At 39.0% G+C, this 21,830-nt stretch overlaps 1 protein-coding gene across 1 annotated transcript; it reads right to left on the bottom strand.

Annotated features, from left to right (window-relative positions):
• Positions 1 to 45: 45 nt before the first annotated feature.
• Positions 46 to 19,957, bottom strand: LOC133452578 (kinesin-associated protein 3-like). The gene is made up of 20 exons (XM_061731983.1): positions 19,825 to 19,957; positions 18,257 to 18,388; positions 10,631 to 10,788; positions 10,401 to 10,459; positions 10,010 to 10,151; positions 8,298 to 8,397; positions 8,092 to 8,216; positions 7,882 to 7,980; positions 6,761 to 6,939; positions 6,081 to 6,243; positions 5,794 to 5,894; positions 4,877 to 4,985; positions 4,656 to 4,768; positions 4,381 to 4,546; positions 3,187 to 3,312; positions 2,980 to 3,078; positions 2,170 to 2,255; positions 1,896 to 2,052; positions 1,626 to 1,710; positions 46 to 1,388 (listed from the first exon to the last, which is right to left on the bottom strand). Exons 1-20 carry the CDS (start codon positions 19,851 to 19,853, stop codon positions 1,292 to 1,294), a joined length of 2,325 nt encoding a protein of 774 aa, XP_061587967.1. The 5' UTR covers positions 19,854 to 19,957; the 3' UTR covers positions 46 to 1,291.
• Between the last annotated feature and the right edge of the window lie 1,873 nt (positions 19,958 to 21,830).

Below are 21,830 nucleotides of genomic sequence, written 5' to 3'. Positions count from 1 at the left end.
TTCTTGGCATTGTGTTAGCACACACTTGAATTCGGCAGACCAGCAATGTTGGATTTTTCTTTTATTTAAGAATCTGAAGATGAATGACAGTAAGAACGGCGGCAAGCGCCTCCGGTGCACAACTTACTTCTATTTACAGTGTCTTCTTAAGAAACAATGAAAGCAGCAACAATAACAATTTAAAAAAAACTACAACACAGTAGTATACATAGATTGACATTCACTTATCATACAAACTTAATCATGCATTGAATTCAAACAATATGTGCAAAATATTACCAGACTACCAACGTTTTGCATCCGGACCCCGTGGGGAAAGGTGCAGCCTTGTTAATGGAACAATATCTTGGTCCTAAAACAGGTTGGTGGAGTTGTTACAACAGCTGATGGTGTCTGCAAGAAACAGTTTAATGACTGCATGATCCTTTGCTGTGGTCGCTGCGTTACTGTCGCTGAATGAGAAAGAAGCATGATCAGGGATGTGCAGGCAGATCAGTGTAGTGGCCACAGATGTCCCGCCTCCTCTACAGGCAGAAGGACTACATTCGCTTTTATTTACACTTTATACAGCGTTCCAACTTATTGGGAATTGAGTGGTTATTTTTTATTTTTCTTACTGAGCAAACATAATACTTATGTGGGTACTGTAACGTAAACAATCGGACATTTAGTTAAAAAAAAGAAAGGAAGTAAAGCCTGCAATGGTCTCTGAAATAACATAAAACTGACAAAAGTAATAATAAATATTAATTTACTGAACACTGAATACGGAAAATTAGACATTGCTTTTGAATTGTGCTCCAACAGAATCATAAAAACAAAAAAAAAACTTTTATTTTTAATGGAAGAGTGTCAACATATTTGTGCACATCTGTTTATTGAGCACTGACTGGTCACGGCTATGTCCTGGTGCAACATCACTTTCTACACCGCTGTTACTCTGGGAGGGTTGAAGGTATAGTTTTGTGCTACCTTTAACATGTACGAATGAAAAAAACTGTGAAAACAAAGGAAGACATGAGTATGATGGATGGTAAGGTAGCAGTGGTCTTGTTGGGACTACAAAAAAAAATTAAAAAAAATCAGTCTTTCCACATCAAATCTAAGCGAAAAATGCAGAATGTGTCAAGAAGATTTGAGGGTTTTTTCCTGCACGACCACTGTCTAAGTAACCACAGCAAAAATCTGTTATGGCAATAAGTTCAGGGAACTGAGAAAAAAAATGTATCATGCAGGAATTTAGGAAGATAGCGTCTGCTGCTGAAAGCAGATCAGACGTTTGTCTCCAAGTTTACTGATAGAAAGGTTGCTCATCAGGTCTAAAGCCGTAGGCAGTCGCTGGTCGTCCCGGTGATGAAGAGGTCTGGTCGAAGACATCATTCATATCTCTGATGCAGAAAGCCAGACAAAAATGACAGAACGTGTTAGTTTTGCCACATGGGAAAAAATACTGGGAAATACTTGGCCTACTCAGAGGGGTAAGAATAATTCAAAAGACTGAAACTAACCAATAAATAATGAACCAAAGTTAATGCCTGACGAAACTGACAGAATTGATTTGTGATGGTTGATGTTGGAAAAATGAATAAGTTATGCGGGTTTGTTTCTGAAGCGTGTAAACTCACCCGGTAAGGTGGAAGTCTCCATTCTGAGGCTGCAGCTGAGAGAAGAAGTCTGGACTGACAGAGCCATCTGCTGGAGTAATCCCATCTACGGACGCATTGATGTGAGAAAATAAACTGTGAAAGGAGCTTGACTGATTCAGAGGAAATAATAAAAACACGCTGGTTGTGCTTGTCCTCAATTTTCAAATGAAATATGCCTACTACAAGATAGAAAAATTATGTATTCATAATTTAAAATTTTAATATATTCACCACGTTACGCTACGTTACCTGCGCTGTAGAACAGATCGGTCCTGTCATTGTCGTTGTCATAAAGATACGGTTCGGGATCATCAGCTTGGCGACTCTCAACCATCTCCAACCATTGATTGTTGTGGAAACGGAATTTCTCAGACTGAATTTTCCTCCCCCACTCCTCATCGTACTCCTGGAAATGAAGAAGAGAAAAAAAAAAAAGGAATTTGGGGAATTAAAGAAGAAACATTTCTGTTGTGGTATTTTAGCTTTTTGAAGATTCAACCTCTTATGTATGCAGGTTACTTACAGCGATAATGTCAAGAGTGTTGTCACACACTTTACTGATCTCGGTGTTCTTGTCGTGCATCAGATCTATCAAGTAAGCTGGAGCCTCTGCGTGGACGGTTAAGGAAAGACTACCGTCGGTTGCTATGTTTGTTGAAATACACGTTTAAATAGGTTTACGTTTAGAAAATGAACTAAAACTATGCACTACTGTAACCAAATTCAAAAAGAAGTTCAAAAATAAAACATTAAATAAATATAAAACATTGATATGATAATATTATAAAAAATACCATGATAGTAGCAAATTGAAGCAAGTGTTTGCATGACCGCTCTCCGCGGCCGTTTAGCCGAGGAGTTGGTGAAGCAGCACCACATCATAGCAGGTGCCCTGTAAGCCGCTTGGTATGTTAAAAAAAAAAATTTTTTACACACCCTACTCTTAACCTCTGCTTTCCGCGCTGTACAGTCTCTTGCCAAGAACCACTTAATTTATCACTCCTTGCAATTTATAGTATGTTTTTTGTTTTGTTTTCATCTTTGTTTTTTTGTCTTTGCTTCTTGTCTAGATACCTCTGTTACTTGTCCAATATATCCATTCTTTTTCAATGTTTGAACCCAAATTATTAGTTTTGTTTTGTATAAACCCTCCTGAGTCGAGGTTCATAAAAGGGTAGGCATAGTAAGCCTTGGCTTCAGCCTATACCTTTTCGGTGCCATTTAATATATTGGACCTTTTTTATGTTGTATTATGTTGTATCCAAACGGACCGAAATAAAAAAACTCCTAATCAAATGAGTCGGGGTCAGCGAGATAACTCTGGGAAGGATACGAGTGTCTTTGATGATGACGTCTCGAGTAGCTTGGTGAAACACCATCTGATAGAAGACGTAGACAATCTGGCACACAAACTCATCGTCCTCCTGCCGGGCTACATGGGAAAAAAAACAAACCCACACACAACAGTAGATGTTGTAATTCAAAGGGAAACTCTCAGAGGATATATATGGAATGACAACATAGAGGACCGGTGTGTTACCGTTCAACAGCTCGATCAGGGCTGGGATGATGCCAGACTTAGCCAACATGGCAGCACAGGCGTCATCCATGGAAACGGTTCCCATCAGTATGACGACCTCCAGGATGAGGTCGTCCTCCGCTGAGCCTGAAATACACGCAGAACACTGACGTCATGAAACCGGCAGTGGACAACCAGTCCCGGATACATTCAATGATTTATTTATTTCCTTAGGGGTGTGACAGTGTTACGCCTTTAAACCATAAATAAAAGTTATTGCCTAGACAAATCAAAATGCTTTTTTTTTTTATTGTTGACCTTTTTGTTGATGTTTTATGTTGTTTTTGTTTGTGTAATATAGTAATTTTATGTAACGTATCTCACATTAGTGCCTCCATTTTCAGGGGCTCAAGGAATTTGGATAAAGTGACATAAATGTAAACACAAACATAATTTTCAATATTTTGATGAGAATCATTTGCAGTTAATTACTGACTGGAGTCTGGAGCCCATGAAGATCGTAAAGAGCCCTTCCACACCTTCACTGCAGCCTCCTTCAGCTGTTGCTTGTTTGTGGAATCCAGCGTTGTTCATTTCCTACTCCTAACCTCTTTTTCCATCAGTCTGATTCAATTTCATTTCTCTTATTTGCCCAGAAGGTGTAGTATTTGTAGATTTAAACAAAGATACACCTACTGTCTCCTGAGTATTTGTGACTTCTGATGTTGTTGCTTCAATCAATTGTCCAAATACTTTTTAGCTTCTTTTAAATGGCTGTAATTCCTAAACTGTAAATGCTGTATTAATGTAAAACCTCCTAAATTAACCCTAAAATGCTGTATGGGTCATATTTTGTTAGCATCATTTCTCAGACTTTGCACCAACCCGTAATAAAGAAAGAAAAGATTAAAATAAACAAATAAAGGAAAAATAAATGAAATACCTAAGGTAGTAAAATGATACAAAAAATACTATTGACAAATTGTTAAAACACAAAATTGGGTTTTTTTTTTATATGCATTAAAAATCACTTAAAAAAACAAAACAAAAAAGACTTTCTGTGGATCCTTTCGTATGACAGGCTTTAAAGGGCTAGTTTAAATTGTAGACTTTTAGTTTTAACTTTAATATAACCCCCTGAATCAAAGATGAGCTGGCTCAGATCCCCTTTCCTCCTCCTCCCCTCTTAAGGCAGCTCCTCTGACCAGTCCGTACCTGGTTTGAGTCTGTCTTTGAGGTAGGGAACCAGATTATACTCCTTCAGCACCAGCTCCCAGTCCAGGTCAGGGATGGTGAGGTTGGCGAGCGTACCCAAACACTCCAGAACCCATTCCTCCTTCTCGTCAGTATTGATTTCTGCTGCCAGATCACCCACATAGTCCTGATTAATACAGGAGGGGAGAAGATGCATCAAAAAACAACAAAAATGACTGTCAAAAACAGAATAATCACATTCACTGTAAGTTAAAACCCTAGTTTTGATAACTCACAATGAACAGCGGTTTGGTTGGTCCATCATGCTGTGAAATGTTTCTGATCATCTTCATGAGGAGACAGTCTCTGGTCTTCAAAGCTCTCTTCATGAGCATCTTCAGTCCATTTCCTACAAAGGATCAATAAAAGTGAAATAGTGTCAAGTTCAAACAGGTACAAACAGCTCAGACAAGAGTGTTCCTGCTTTGCTTTAATAGTTAGTGAAAAATTGAAACACCTTCACACATGAGCTTCGCGTTCCTCTTGTTTGCAGCCAGATTGATGCAGATGGAGATGATCTCAGCTTCCATGTCCTCCTCACTGTTCTTATAAATCATCTGCATCAACTGCATTCAAACGTAGAAACAGTTTCAGTGTCAATTCAATCAATCAATCAATCAATTCATATTTATTTCGAGCAATGAACATAACATAAATGACCTGCGTGCAACATAAAATTAAACAAATACCTTTTATCAGGTTTATCAGGTGTAGGTTCAAAATACAAATTAATTCGTCAACACTCGAAAGGGAGTGGGAAGAAGAAAACGTATTTAATCCCACCCCTGTTTCTCATTAACAACTTGACAGATTTTTTTTTTAAGGCTTCCTCCTGTCTCAACATTTGAACCAAAAAAAATGAAAAAAAAGACCTATATGAAATTATAAACGAAATGCAGATGCATTTCATGGCCACAATGCGTGCAAATCCAGGAACAATGTATATAGTAATATTTATAGTTAACCGTTAACTTATATTTATAATAAACCGTTAACATATATTTATAATAAATACCAGCAATGGTAAGAGTAATGTGTAGTGTGAGAGTAGTAAGAGTAGTGTGATTGAACAGATCATGTCATCTGGTGCAAAAATATAAATGTTTTTTTTTTTTTTTTAAATGTGGGAGTCCACACACACACAAAAAAAGCTTTTATTCTGAAATCTGAATTAGTTGGATTTCATGTGACAAATTTAAACCTCCTTAACCTGCTGAAACCTGAAAAAATGTAAATAGACAAATAATAGTTTTTTACAAAAATGTAAAGAATTTACTTTACATGTGGTCAGCTATAGTTCTTAGTAATCAGCAGGTCAGACGTTTAGGAAGAAAAGAAAAATCAATAAACGGGATGAGCCAAGACTTAACGTACCTGAGGAATGCAGTCCGTGTAGACAAACATGCCCCTGAAGTGGTCGTCCATGCTGATGTGGTACAGGATGCGAATGGCCGATAGACGGTTCCTCTCGTCACCTGCACGGCAGCAGACACACAAACACAAAGATGTTCACAGACATTCACTGGTCACAGGAGTTTAGCAACACGAATCAACACTGAGAGTACTGTTCTGGATAAACTGAAACAGTCATTCATTTTGTCTGCCGTTCTGCTAATGGGGTGTCATGTGCTGCACGCTGCCGTGTTAGGAGGCATCGTTACCCAACAAAGTCGTCAGTTTCGGTAGCAGACCAACTTCCACCATCTTGGCCCTGAGTCCCGAGTCGAAGGAGAGGTTGAGCAGCAGGCGCAGAGTCATGTTTAATAAATCTTCGTGTTCGCAGGGAACGAGACGCGCCAACCGCTCCACCGTATCCAGTTCAGTCTGCAGGGCAGATACACGAGTATATCTGAGTAACATAACTCAAGCTCAGATGAGTTTGGATGAACTCAGGACAATTATTGAGAAGGAGGAAATAAAAAAAGAGACATTAAGGATTTCAATGAACACGATGCTTTTACAAATGTACAAACTACACAAATGAACACTTGTTTACTGTGATGTCATCTTACAATTAGCAAAGTTCAATTGGAGAGGACATAAGCAGATTAAAGGTCAGGTCGATTAAAATCAAATGTTTTAGTTTAATTCCATGACATTGAGATGTCATGGATGTCACAGAGATATGAGACATCATCATTAGGATTTCACTAACTAAAACCAGAACTGGTCCAGACTTTTTGACACGCTCCCCTCACACTCTGCTACTGTACATGTTGCTAAGTCCCTTTACTCAAATAAGCTGTAATCGCCAATTTAGACGTCTTGACTTTGAGCAGTTGATTAATTTCCAAATTAGTTTGCCATTTGTTTAATTCATCGTCTCCGTTTCTCCACTCACCATGTCATTTTTATTCTCCAGGAAGATTGACAGTTTTTTGAGGAACGTCACCACCAGAACAAGCAGCTCCTCGTCGTCTCGTTCAAGAACTTTCACCAGTAAACCAACGATATTTTTATTCCTCATCTTCAGCTCGGTCCTCGTGTCCTCAGCAAGATTCAGCAACAGGTAGAGAGACACTGCCAGCAGGAACAGAAGTAAAGGAGACATATCCCACGCCGCACGTTAAAACCTTCTTTGTTTTCCCCCACCATTAAATCTAATACACAAAATAATGATAAAGGGGTGAAATATCTCAGAAGTAGGTGAGGATGTAGGTTTAGTCAGGAACAATCGTTCCACCCCGTTGTATCCAATCTATATCCAAACTATTCCACTTACTATCAATTCATCATCATCTATCTTTCACCCTTCTTCAGCAGGTTGTGTGTTTCCTGCGTACAACATGGTTCATATATAGAAATATTTTTGAGAATAACCTACATCATCTCATTTCATTTCTAAATCTAGTAGTCCGGCTACAAACCTACAGATGACCAGAACCAGAGTTTGCTGGGACATTAACTACTTTTTTACCATTTAGAAGATAAAACAGTAGACAAGTTGGACCTGCCAGAGCAACAGAAGAGACACAAAAAAGCTTTTCTCTTTATGTCACCATGCGTCCTTGAACCAGCATCCACCACATCCCAACATCCCAAAGCATGATTTCGCTAAACCAATCAAATTCCAGCATGCCTTAAGTGGTCATTTTGAAGATTTGTTGGCAAATACAGGAAACACACACCTTTTTCTCACAGATAATGTAAACATATTTGCTCAAATGTTGGTGGAGAAAATTCAACCCAACTAAATTAATGGTAACCAGCCAGCATGTCCATGTGGGACCCATCTGGATTAAGATAGAGGGGGCTTGAAATGGGCAAATGATACGGGACACCAACGGATTCAGTGCTATGGGTCCCAAACACGAAGCCTGTGTGGCCCAAATATTTTGGGAGCACGAGGGACACGTGCACGTTAAATGGATATCTTGAAGGCCAGATATAAATCTGGCTAAACCAACACTAATCCAGCACCAGTGGAAGAAGTAAAGAAAAGGTAAATACCAGGTTGCATACCTCTGAGCAGCTGCTCCTGTTTAGTCAGCAGGTCTTGGTATTTCCTCAAAGCTTTGTCCTGACCTCTTCTTAGGGAGCCATTCTCTGGTGCCGACTCACGTACACACAAAAGAGTGTTGAGGAAAATGTTTTGCTTCAGTCAGATAAGCAAAGGATATTAAAAGGAAAACAAATGAAATGTGACAACTGAACAACAGCAGCAAAGGATATTAGCCTTAGTTTTCTTGCGTAGCTCCTCACACCACACGTCATGCTTCTTCAGCTCATGTTCCACGACATTCATGCACAGGGCTCCTACTTTATAATGGCGAACCACGGCGTGAAACTGAGAGAAACTGGCAGAAGAGATGAAGCAAAGCCATTAGACATCCAAAAGAAAATGGATGCAACTGTCTGTGCATGTGTTGGTGAGTTACCTGGAGAAGCAGAAGAAGATGTAAATGATGATGGTGGCTAGCTCAACACTCTGCTTCCAGTCTTCTCTCAGTACTCTGGCGAGAGCCCCGAGAGCTGCTTCTAAACACGAAAAGACAGTTTTCATGTTACATGATGTGCAGCAGTATAAATGCAGAAGGTTGAAAATGGAATTTCATAAAAATTGCGGCACCAAGCCGATGTCAAAATCCTGAGGTATGACTTTCTAGGCGCTTTTCAGAAACCCAGAACGTGACCCCTGAACAATTATTACATAAACCATGGCAGGTAAAAAGTCCCCTAGTGGGAGAAAACCCTTAAGCCAAACAGTGGCAGGTTTCTTCACTCATGAGCAGGACCTGGCTCATAAGGGCAGACCCTCCTGCCAAAACCCAGCCGGGTAGAGCAGGAAAAGGGAGACCAGAAAGAGAGGATGAAGAACAGAGAGAAGAGAGGCCCAGATATATTCTCAAAGGTACAAAAGACCAGATATATTAGAATTAATTATCCGTTAGTATAATGTACATAGAAGTCTTAGTTCTCCTGCTGACACGTGGTTAGTTGATGGACAACAGAGACGAGTAAACAGGTGTAGACAGCAGAGACTGAGCTGCTCAGAGGGCGGATGTAGGTCAGGATGTTGGCAGATCCAACAGAGGCATCTATACAGACAGATGGAGGGAGAGAGCAGGAATGGTGGTGGCAAGTGCAGAAAGGCAATGACAACTGCTGTGAAGGTTAAAAAATTTAGATAAAAAGAAGGAGAAAGACAAATAATTCAAAGAGAGAACTTTACTAAATCAGATTTACATTCATGACATGTGGTCAATGTGAATGTTTTGTTATCTGCAGGAGCTGCAGCTGTTCTTGAAATACTACATATTCACAGTTTGCTTGCCAACGTCCAACTGAGTGATCAAGCCGTATTAATAAAGGCTCTCGGATTTGCAATCATATGTTTTGGACCTGAGTTTAATTTCAGAGTGGAGGTTCTGAGTTAGAATTGTAACTTGACAAAGCCTGAAATGAGTTTCCCATAAGCTTTTTCTTTCTTTCTTTTTCAGGACGTATTTAATAACCTCAATGAATGATATTTGTGTTGCATGGATCATCAACATATGCAATTACCAAAAAAAGGTAATACTTAAAAAAAAGAAAAATCTGGGGATTTGCCAAACAAAAAATTATTTGCAGCTTCATTCTAACCAGCGCAGCCAGTTTATCAATACTACAACACGTCAGTTACAGGCATCTGTAAAAATGTGCATTATAAGATTAATTGTCTGATTAAATAAAATCTCTTTCATTTTCATGAAGAGGAAAAAACAGAGGGACAAAACCTGCTCTTGACCAGGTTACGTTCATAGAATAAGTTACTATGGTAACAGACAGTTTCTTAAACAGGCTTGGGTTAACCTTCTTTGTCGAGGTCAAGAGTTTGCACGAAAGTCACTTTCTCAAACAGGCCCCAAGACTTTCAGACAATAAAGAGTTGTATCTGTGACCAGCTCACAAACGCAGTCAGAGAAACGTCAGCTGTCAGGGAATATGTGGTCAAATTCCCGGATATGTTAAGAGAAAGGTCTTTATCTTAGTATTATATTTTTCTGGGAGACAAACATATGCATCTCTAAGAGTTTTGACCCCCAGATGATTTAAAAATGTGTTTTATTTTTGTTGACATTCTGCATCAGCAGGTAGGATGAAACCGTACCGTTGTGCAGGAGTTCCTCCAGGTTATCAGGGTTGCGGGAAAGTTGCAGAATGAGAGCAGCACCTCGGATCTTCTCTGGGATGCCTTCATACAGCAGCTCAACATACTCGTCCACTTTGGTTATCTTAGCTTCCTCATTTAACTAAATAAACAAAGAAATACACAAACTGTTACTGAAAAATACAGGAGGTGGACTGGATGTTTTTCATGGATTTCAAGTCATGGATTAGTTAAAGGGAATATTTGAACTGGATTATAGCAGCGATACATTTGATCATGTGCTGCTGGGCTTCTGAAGATCATGACACATTTCCATTTGGAACATTGTTGAAGGATGAAACAGAAACGTTGAATTTAGTCTGGGATCTGACTAAAGGTAGAAAGTTATTACCTCCATCCCTTCAAATGGGGTCAGGTCTTTCACTGCTGTTCTTTTCTCTTTCTTTTCCGCTGGTGAAAAAAAACAAATACAAAAAAATATATACATTTTTTCATCCTGAACATGAAACTACACTTTGTTCCGTGGAGATTTTGTTCCATAAAGTCACATTTTGGTGTACTGATAGGTACAAAAAGACGTCATCTCCACAGAAATGAGAAAAGAGTTTAGATTTGTCTCACCTTTGCCCTCCACGGGAGATGATTCCCTGTTCTGCAGATAGTAGAGGAGCTGTTCCACCTGGGGCAAACGGGAAGCTGGGATGAGTTTACACTCTTCCAACACTTTCTTTGCCAAAGCTGCCACATCTGTAGCTGGAGAGAGGCTTTTCACTCGGATACTGAAGAGGGAAAAGAAAGAACGGTGAGAGGTGTCAGATACATGAGACACACTGTTTCAGCTTTAACACAAAAAACAACAGATCTACAGGCTGCAGTACCCAGTTGTTGTTTGTGGCTGATGCACTAGTTTGTGGCTAAACTAGTGCATCATGATGAAATAAAACAATTAAATTGGAATGACACCATTAGTAATATGTCCTGTGAGGAAGCTTGTACTGATTTTATGTCAACTGTTAAAGATATTCTTCTGAAATACACAAAAATCAGGGGCAAAAAAACTAATACAAAACGAAATCTACCCTGGTTTAATAGTAATCTCTGGGAGTTAATGAAAAAAAGAGATGCTTCACTCAAAAAGTTCTTGAAATCAAAACTGAGTACTGATCACCTGATTTTTAAAGGTCTCAGAAATAAAGTCACACAACAACTTAGAAAGGCTCGAGCAAATTTTTTCCTTGATATTATTAGTGATGCAAAAGGAAACTGTAAGAAATTATGGAAGAGTATAGACAAGTTACTTGGAAAGGAAAAATCTACTAATAGAAGTTTTAAGCTTAAGATAAATGGTTGTATCCAGAATGATGACCATGTTGTTGGTAAATGTTTTAATGATTATTTTATAAATTCAGTACAAGAACTGAGTGGGACCTTTCCAAAAGTCCAACTCCCACAGTCCTTGGTCTGTGATGACTTGGCCTTCAAGCTATCTCCTATTGATGTGGCGAAGGTTGAAAAAATTATCTCAACCCTGGCAAATAGTAAAGCCAAAGATATACATGGTCTTGATACAGTATTTTTAAAACAACATAAGGCCATTATGCCACCTTTAGTTATGATTATTAATAAATCTATTGATGAGAGCATTTTTCCTAGTGTGCTTAAACCTGCCATAGTTACCCCTGTGCACAAATCTGGTGATACACAGGTGGTCAGTAATTACCGACCTATCAGCATACTCTCAGCCATCTCAAAGGTCATTGAAAAGGTCGTAGCAGAGCAACTAGCTGCACATCTGGATTCTAGGTCCTTTTTACATCCAATGCAGTTTGGTTTCAGAAAGAAACATTCTACTGAATCTGCTTGCTGCTACTTCCTTGAGGAAATTAAAATCAGCCTAGATCAGGGAGGAGTGGTGGGAGCAGTCTTCCTTGATCTACGCAAGGCCTTTGATACAGTAAATCACGATGTGCTGTTACATAAATTAAAAAATTATGAATTGTCTATCAATGTACATAACTGGGTGAAATCTTACCTAAGTGGTCGACACCAGTGTGTACGAGTGAATGGTATACTATCTCCATTTCTAGCATCCACACTGGGAGTCCCACAAGGGTCAATTTTAGGGCCGCTGCTGTTTTGTTTATACATTAATGACTTGCCTTCTGTCTGTCAGGATGTTAACACTATAATGTATGCCGATGATACTGTATTGTATACTCATGGGAAAAATGTAACAGAGGTGGCTGTGAAATTAACAAAGGCAATGAACAAGGTTAGTGATTGGTTATACAACTCATGCCTCACGTTAAATGTGGAAAAAACTGTGACCATGTTCTTTACAAATAGGCGTAAACTTAAAAGTTACCCTGATATTGTAGTAAATGGGCAAAAAATAAAACACGTAGAACAATTTAAATACCTGGGGGTAATGTTGGATTCAACACTTAGGGCCAAATCCACAAAAGGATTGCGCGGCTTTTGCGGCCGCTAAACCGGTGCAAATGAGACAAAAAGAGAGCGTCTAATTCACAAAGCACCCGCAAAGGGCGAATTGCTCCACAAACTGCGCTGCCAAGCAAATAGTGGCAGTCTGCGCCGGTGCCATTTGCATGCATGCAAATGAGGTAATATTCATAAATTCGGCTCAAAATTGCCCCCTTTCTATGCAAATAAGCCTCATTGCAAAAAACGCCTAATTCAGAAAGGCCAGCGCTATTTACCACACGCAAAAATAGTGGAGCAAATACCGTCTTTCAAGCGTGTATTAACTGCGCGCAAAATCACTCTTCACTCCCCCTGCAGCTCTTTTTCTCTCTCTCTTCAATGTGATTCAAGCCTGTGTGATACTGAATGATATTAAGGGTGAAATCTACATTCAGACATGACTGTAGACAATCAGATCAAGTGGGGTTGTGGACTTATCGGATTTAAAAATAAAAATAACAGGACGGAGTTCAGGATTCATCCATACATAATTGGGGCTGCTTTATTACAAACAATTCCACCGTATTTAAACATATAAATCTAGAATGTGTGTGTTTAACAGCTGACCTGTAGGTGTGTGTAGCAAAACACAGAACATGAATTACCGTCAGATCCTGATCTGGGACCTCATCTATAAAGCTTGCTTGCGCACAAAAGGGGCCTGAAAGATGCGGCGACGCGCACTGTACGGTGCGCGTTGCTCTGCGTCGATTTAACGCGGAACCATAAATCAGCCTTGAACAGCACTGAGGGAGGAGGGAGGAGGGGGAGCGGGGCTCTTCGCACGTAAATCCACAAAGATCAGATTGCGCCCGCAAATAGTGCTGTGAATTGCGCTGCATTTGCGCCCGCAATTTGCCCCGCTTTAAGGTCCTATTCACAAAAGATTTTGCTCTAATGATATACCGGCGCAAACACGCCCATAAATCTCTGCACCTGAGTGCAATTTGCCCTTTTCTGAGTAGGTGAGCGGAGCTGTTTCCAGTGTTCTCCGTAATTCAGCACACAGATTGGTCCCTAATGAAAACTTCAGAGAGCACAACAGCCTCAACTTTCACGTATTTGTACTTCTCTAGTATTTCGCATGTAGCTGGATAGATAGATAGAACTTTATTCATCCCCAAAGGGAAATTCAATCGTCCAGCAGCTCATCAAAACATAAACATAAAAATCAACCACACTTCCATTCAGACAATAAAAGCACATTCATAATATTAAAATAAACATATAAGGTTTAAAAAAAAGAGTGCACTGGCCACCATCGTGTGGTAGAACATAGCCATCATCTCCACACACACATAAAGACCTCAGTTGTATGACATAAGCTAATGAAATATCAAATGTTAAGAGGCTGTGCGCATTTACGCACAAGGCACAGCACCAGTAACTTCATTAACACCGGATCGGGATCAGATCAGGATCTAATGGTAATTCATGTTCTTTTTGTTTTGCTACACACACCTACAGGTCAGCTGTTAAACACACACATTCTAGATTTATATGTTTATACGGTGGAATTGTTTGTAATAAAGCAGCCCCTTATGTATGGATGAATCCTGAACTCCGTCCTGTTACTTTTATTTTTAAATCCGATAAGTCCACAACCCCACTTGATCTGACTGTCTACAGTCATGTCTGAATGTAGATTTCACCCTTAATATCATTCAGTATCACACAGGCTTGAATGACATTGGAGAGAGAGAGAGAAACAGAGACAGACGGGGAGTGAGGAGTTTGCGCGCAGTTAATACACGCTTCTGAAACACGGTATTTGCTCCACTATTTTTGCGTGTGGCAAATAGCTCTGGCCTTTCTGAATTAGGCGCTTTTTGCAATGAGGCTTATTTGCATAGAAAGGGGGCGATTTTGCGCCGAATGTATGAATATTACCTAATTTGCATGCATGCAAATGGCACCGGCGCAGACTGCCACTATTTGCTTGGCAGCGCAGTTTGTGGAGCAATTCGCCCTTTGCGGGTGCTTTAATTAGACGCTCTCTTTTTGTCTCATTTGCACTGGTTTAGCGGCCGCAAAAGCCGCGCAATCCTTTTGTCAGGATTTATCACATATCACAATATATATCAGACTTATAATAAAAATAGCGCTGATCGTGTCCCTCTGTGTTTGAAGCGTCAGTCAGGACTCTGCTGCTGCTGCTGCACCTGCGGTGACACGCCGGGAACCTCCTCCACTGCTTTAGGACAGAACAAATGAGGGGCTTCATAGAGCGTTTAGGGGCTCCACGGAGCCCCTCATTTCTTCCCTAAAGGGACACAGATTTTTTTATATATATAATGAGTTTTACGCGCGCGTGAAACCTTTACGTGCGGGTGTAAGCTTAAATTATGGTTCCGCGTCACCAACGCAGAGCCTACGGCGTAGGGTACACGGCGACGCGCACCTACGCCGTAGGTTCTGCGTTGGTGACGCAGAACCATAAACCCGCCCTGAGCAGCTCTGAGGGGAGACGGGAGAGAAGGAGGGGGAGCGGGGGGTGAAGCGGGTCTGCCGGGCCCTTCTCACAGGGTGTGATTTGCAGTTAATGGCTGATCCTACCGTTAGTTTTTAAACTGTAAAAAGTGGGGGGGACAAAAACATGATTTTGAAAAGACGGGGGGACATGCCCCCCCCCTGTTGCGCCGGGGCACTCACGGCGTTCCGCGCAGCAACGGCGTTCTGCTACTCACTCGCTTTATTTTATATTATTTATTTTTCTACTTTTACTGTGACCACCAAATAATGTCGTTTTCCTGTCCTCCACCTCATCCACAACATCTCGATCTCAGATCTCAGTGAAATTCAGTGGCACTGTGGCTCGACTTTATTTTTTATTTCTGCAGTTTTCATTATGGACCAATCTGTGTGCTGAAATATGAAGAACACTGGAAACAGCTCCGCTCACTCAGACAAGTGCAAATTGCACTCAGCCGCAAAACTTTATGGGCGTGTTTGCTCCGGTATATCATTAGAGCAAAGTCTTTTGTGAATAGGACCTTAAAGCAGGGCAAATTGCGGGCGCTAAAGCAGCGCAATTCACAGCGCTATTTGCGGGCGCAATCTGTTCTTTGTGGATTTACCCCTTAGTTTTAAAGGGCATGTCAAAAAGCTGAGTAACACGTTGAAATATAATTTAGCTAATTTCAGATACATAAGAAATTCTCTCACCCTTAAGGCATCAAGTACATATTTAAATGCAATGATTAAGCCCCATTTTTTGTACTGTGTTACATCCTGGTCTCAGGCATGTAAAACAGTTACAAAACCACTAAAGTTATTGTACAAAAGTAGTCTTAAGATCCATGCCAAAAAACCACGACACTACCATCATTGCCATGTACTTGCCAAATATGAAATTTTGAGCTTTGAAAACTTGATTATACACTCAAATATTTGTCTACTTCACAAAATTATTCATAATGCTTATGCCCCCCCTCTGAAAAAGTTTGTGACACTCTGCTCTGAAAACGCAGTACGTCTAACTAGATCTGTTACGAGGGGTGAGTGTAGTATTCCTCAACGTAGAACTCAGTTTGGCAGCTCTTCTTTTTCCTGTGTGGCCATGGGTCAGTGGAATGTCCTTCCCACAGAACTTATTCTATGTACAAATCCTCACACATTCTCATGCTTGTCAAAGCGCTGGTTATTAAGTAAGCAAGTTTGCACACATTGTTGAGTATTATGTGAGTGTGTGTATGCGTCTGGTTATGAGTGTGGTTGAGGATGAGGATGATTGTTATCTTTGTATTGTATGTGTATGTGTTTGAATGTGTGATGAGAGTGAGAGAGAGTGTATGTGCTGTTGGTCTCTATTGTGCACTTTATGATCTGGCGCTCTTGTTTCCGTGCTTTTATTTATTAGTGCATTCTGTCAAATTTTTAAATATTATGGTTATTATGTCTTATTTAAATTAATCTTAATATTGTATCTGCTTAGCACTTTACCTGCCCAGGGACTACAGGCGGAAATTAGCAATTTTTGCTATAACCTGGCTCAGAGCATCTCTTCTTGTTTTACAAGATTAATGTTTTTTTTGTGCATTGTCCCTGTTTTAAATAAATAAATTCAATCAATCAATCAATCAGTATTCGCAATTCGCATCGCAATTATTTTCATCTTCGCTACAAAGAAGAAGCTTGATTTCTCTGAATTTACTTTGATTTAGTGATGCACCGAAATGAAAATTTGTGGCCGAAACCGAAAATAATAATAAACACTTGGCTGAATACCGAATAATACCGAACAATGGTTCTTTGCAGTTTTTCATTTATTTTGCCAATTTTTTCACCATTGCATAAATCAAATAAATGTGCAGTGAAATACTCGCCAGTCACAATTTGTCTTACTGTACTTATTGTATTTTTTCTCATAATCCTTTTTCATTTTCTCCCGTTCAAATCCAGTTAATCGGGTAGCGATGGGGCTGATCTCCTATAATAATTGTACAAATCTGGGTTATTTTCTTGGAGGATCTCATCATATCAGACAGTGAGGGATCATCACCGCATCGGTAGTACTGGCCCTTTTCTCTGCTGTGCGTCCCGCGACCGTCTCCATCACAAAGCGGCTTTCCCAAATCCAACTCAGCCTGGATCATTTCTTGTGTCCTCTGCTTTTTCCCACATCCAAGTAATGATCTGACATGCTGACATGTTTGCTGCATTTAACACCGATCGCCCCTCACTCCAGCTGTTCGCTGTTTGATTGCGCCATCACACGCAGTTATTAATTGTTCGTTTTTTCCCCACTTATTCCCTCCAACACCGAAAGTGTTTTTTTGCTATTTTCGGCCGAACAATTTCGGTTACCGAACATTCAGTGCATCACTACTTTGATTACTAAGTGACAGATCCAACGGGTGCAGAAGAAACTGCTTCTGGACACCACTGAGTAAACATACAGGCAATTAGAAAAATGAAGCATGTGACATAAGCACAGCCAGACTGGTATAAACCAAAGACATCCTAAATGACACGCAGCAAAGTACAAGTGCTGGTAAAAGACTTTAATTGCTATTGTAGAACAAACTTGTTGATCTAAGCTGCGACCATTGTGGTTCTCTTGAGTAGTGGCTCTCAGATGCTCCTTCCTGAGATCAGATTCAGATTCAAATTCAGACGACTTTAACGGTTAATCCCTTTGGGAGGTTCCCTTGGGGAAATTGACATCTCCATCTCACACACACAGCACTGTCATTTAAAAATCAAACACCCCAAAAGCCAAAAACCCATATAAAGATAAAGAGATAAAAAATAACAAATAAAGATAAAAATAGAAATAAAAGGTAAAAACAAAAATAAAAAGTGCAGTGCCATAAAAAGAATTATATGGATAGAAAAGGGTTGTGTAATACTGCACAAAGTTATTGCACTGTCCTGGTTATTGCACAGTTATTGTACACTGACTGACAAAGTCCCTCTATTCTTCAGTTCTTCTTGGCCCTCCCCCCCCCCAGTGAGGAGTTGAACAGTTTGATGGCACGAGGGACCAAGGAGTTCCTCAGTCTGTTGGTCCTGCACTTGGGGAGGAGCAGCAATGGGTTCTTGAGGTTTCTACTGGTCATCGGTGACCTGCCCACTCACATGTGACTGAGTAAATGGGTGGGCTGGCCCAGCTAGTGCATCAGTAGTTCTTATCATTTTAACATGTGACTGAAATGTCCCTCCAGTTTACACGGATACAGCTGTCAGTGGTTGTTTTAGGTCCCAGTCTGACTCCAACTCCACCTGACAAAGTTATGTGGGGAAAATTGGGAGTGCACTCACAGTTTTTGTCCTTCTTTACATTCGGCCACAATAGACAGCAGATCCTCTCCCTGGACGAAGGCCTCCACCTCGTAGTGGACCACCAGGGCCTTCTCTGTGGGGTGGACGTCCAGGCTGCCCACCGTCACCTTGCTGGGGACGACAATGATGATGATGATGATGATGATGATGATGATGATGATGATCACACAATAGTCAGACTTTTAATGTTCACATTACTCTAAAACCTATGTGATTTCATTTTACCTCCAAAATGTTATTTCAACAATAAAATGGGATGAGTTTAATTATTTATTTTTATATTTATTTATTTTTAACATTAACAGTTTTGTGTATCAGTTTTTGGAATCAAACTGTGGAATGATTTGAATTTGGAGTTAAAAGAATGTACAAACATAAAACAATTTAAAAATTAATATAAAGACATAGTTTATTTGAGGTACAAAAATAAAGACTGTGTTTAAAGATCACCAGCTGTGTGTGTTTTGCTATTTAGTCATTCTGTCTTTGTATGTTTGTATAGATATACGTATTATATTTATATCAGTTATATTTATATCACATAGTATATTTATATCATAGTTATATTATATTTATGATAGAGTTTACATTTGGTATTAAACAGGTTATTTTGTAAAAATGATATTTATTTATTTATACAAATTAGTGTATAGTATAAAACGTAAATACAGGCATATAATTTATGTTTAGTTGTGTAAAGGGAGTGGGATTAAATAGGTTTATACTTCCTCCCACTCCTTTTCGAACATGTAACTGAAATATGTTTTTTGATGTGTTTTTTTTTTCTTTATGTGGCGGAATGCCCACCTGTATTTGTTTCTCTTATCTTTTTTTCTTGTTTTTTTTATATATACATATATATACAAATATATATTATATATACAAATAAATAAAAACGAACGAACGAACGAACAGTTCGTTATAATACTATAATAATAATATAATTGAAAATAATTTAATTTTCCTGAATGTAATGTGAGTTACAGGAAGACACGCCCAGGCAACAATGGCTACACCGACTAGCTGCCAAACATCTCCATACAGACACAGCTGAATCATAAAATAGACGGTTAAAGACATGATTTCAATAATTTGGTAAAATAAAATGTGAATAAAACTCTTAAATCCCAAATCCACCCTGGTCCCACCCTGTAGCTAGCTGCATTAGCAGCAACCAGCCTTCATTCATGAGGATAAAAGCTCAGATCTGAGTAGAAACCAGTCATTTAAATGTCACTGTGTTGGGTAGAAGAGTGAGACATTAGACATTAGACTTTAGTTTATTTAATAGTGTAGATATAAAGCTGGGAAATGAAAAAACTGTGCGGATGTTGCGATGGCTAGCGGTGTGAAGAGACACTAAAGCATCTTTTATAAAGGGACTTAAACAACAGAAATGTGTGTGACAGGCTGATTACACGGAAGCCGAATGAATGAGAGGGGCGAGGTGTGTTATAATAATATAATAGACATTATATTTCCTAAATAACGTTTCCAATCCCTCAGAAATGTGAATAAATGTAATAACACCAGCTCAGCTGTCTCACCGTTTGAGGTACCGCGTGTTGTCCTGCATCCTCTTCAAATGATGATTAAATATGTGAATATCTCGGTGTCATCAGATGAAGCAGAAACACGTCGGTAGTTACAGATCTGTGTTGATGCTGAGCTGCAAAGAGCTGCCGTAAAGTGCGCTTCCGGGAAGGCTTTTCAAAATAAAATACCCGTAATTATTTTGTTATAAAGATGATACAAAAATACACATAAGGTTTAAAGTTTAAGTTATGATTGTGTATAAGTCGACTGCAAATTTCTGAAACCGCAGGATTATGTTCCTGTTTCAATGTTTTCCATAGATCAGTTCAACAGACAAGTGTTGAACATATTTGCAAAGACATGTCAAGTGCCTAAAATTCAGAGGTGTCTTCAGTATTCACATTCATTACTCAGGTAGAAGTATAGATACTACAGTTTAAAAATACTCAAGTTTTTTACTCAAGTAAAAGTATAAAAGTACTGGTTTCAAAACTACTTAAAGTATAAAAGTAAAAGTAATGAAGGGGGAAAAAAGCAATTTAGGACAAAAGCCATTGAAAATGAATGCATCATAGTGTAATGCAAATATATTAAAGAACCATATATGTGTACTATTGAGCATTAACATGTGTTTCAGAGAGCAGGAGATATGATGACTAGTTGCCTATAAGTATTGTAATGGTGCAAAAAGTCAAACTTCAGAGGCATGTTATAATTTATCCTAACCTTTATTGGAATGTACATCCAAGTTTAGTTGCAGGAATCTGAGGGAACGGATGTAAGAACAAAACTGGACAAGAACATCTGAAACAACCACAACCAAATTCACTCTATCCGGATGGAGCAATTTAACTGGATAGTTTTTTTTTAAAGGCCGAAATGAAATAGAGTAACGAGGCTGTTTTTAAAATGTAAGGAGTAAAAAGTACAGATAATTGCGTGAAAATGTAAGGAGTAAAAGTAAAAAGTCGTCTGAAAAATAATTACTCCAGTGAAATATAGATAACCAAAATTTCTACTTAAGTAAGGTAACGGAGTATTTGTACTTTGTTACTTGACACCTCTGGAGAAATTACACTTACCCGATAAAGTAAAATTTATAAAAGCGTGCCGACAATGGTATCTCATCTATTAATCAGTTTTCTCTTCTTTCTTTATGTTGGTAAAGTTCCTACTTAACAGCATTAACTCAAATATGGATCCACTCCTGCAGCTATGCTGTACCATGTGTAGCACTTCACACCAGACCTTTATGTCTGCAAAAATACTACATTTTTATGCTATCAACAGTCTTCTACTGTACATGTTCATAAACCAAACATTTCTTTATTTTAATGTAAGCGTCAGAACATATGTATATATATATACATATATATATACATATATATAATATATTGGGTATGAATCCTGCATTTTAAATTTATAATTTTGTACATTTAAATACATTAACCATTCTAGTCCAAGACTCCTCAGATGATGGCAGAGGTTGTCAGGTTTTTCTTTATTGTTTTTTTTGTCATTGTTTTTCTACTAATATTCCCAAGCAATGTCACAGGCATACTCGAGTTAAAATGTTCACAGCAGGTCTAAACTAAACTAAAACGACAAGAATCAGTGCAGTTTAAAGTAAAAACAGAATATGTCCTTTTAGCAAATTGCAGTCAGTGTTAGCATTGGGGCCAATAGACCTATTTAAAAGAAAGATACATTTACATTTTAAACCTCTAACAAGACTCAGAAATATAACTCCCCTAAAGAGATAGTGTGGATAGGGACACTACAGACTAGCTGAGGTGACTTTAACATTGTATGTGTGCAAAAGATTTATGTAAAGAACTATTTTTAGGGCATCCCTATCCGGTTGCCCTTTTGTTGACTGCTAATGTTGGAAACTACTGTCAATAGATACAAATGGAAGAGAGGTTCTGGCCTCTTCTGTAGAACTAGATTAATATATATAAACAGTACATTGCTGACAAAATATCCAGTCATTAGAAACAGAGCTTATGCATTCTCC

The sequence above is a fragment of the Cololabis saira genome, chromosome 10 (genome assembly GCF_033807715.1).
Source record: "Cololabis saira isolate AMF1-May2022 chromosome 10, fColSai1.1, whole genome shotgun sequence".
Lineage (NCBI taxonomy): Eukaryota > Metazoa > Chordata > Actinopteri > Beloniformes > Belonidae > Cololabis > Cololabis saira.
Note: the sequence above shows the minus strand (reverse complement) of the source record. Positions and strands in the feature narration are given on the sequence as shown.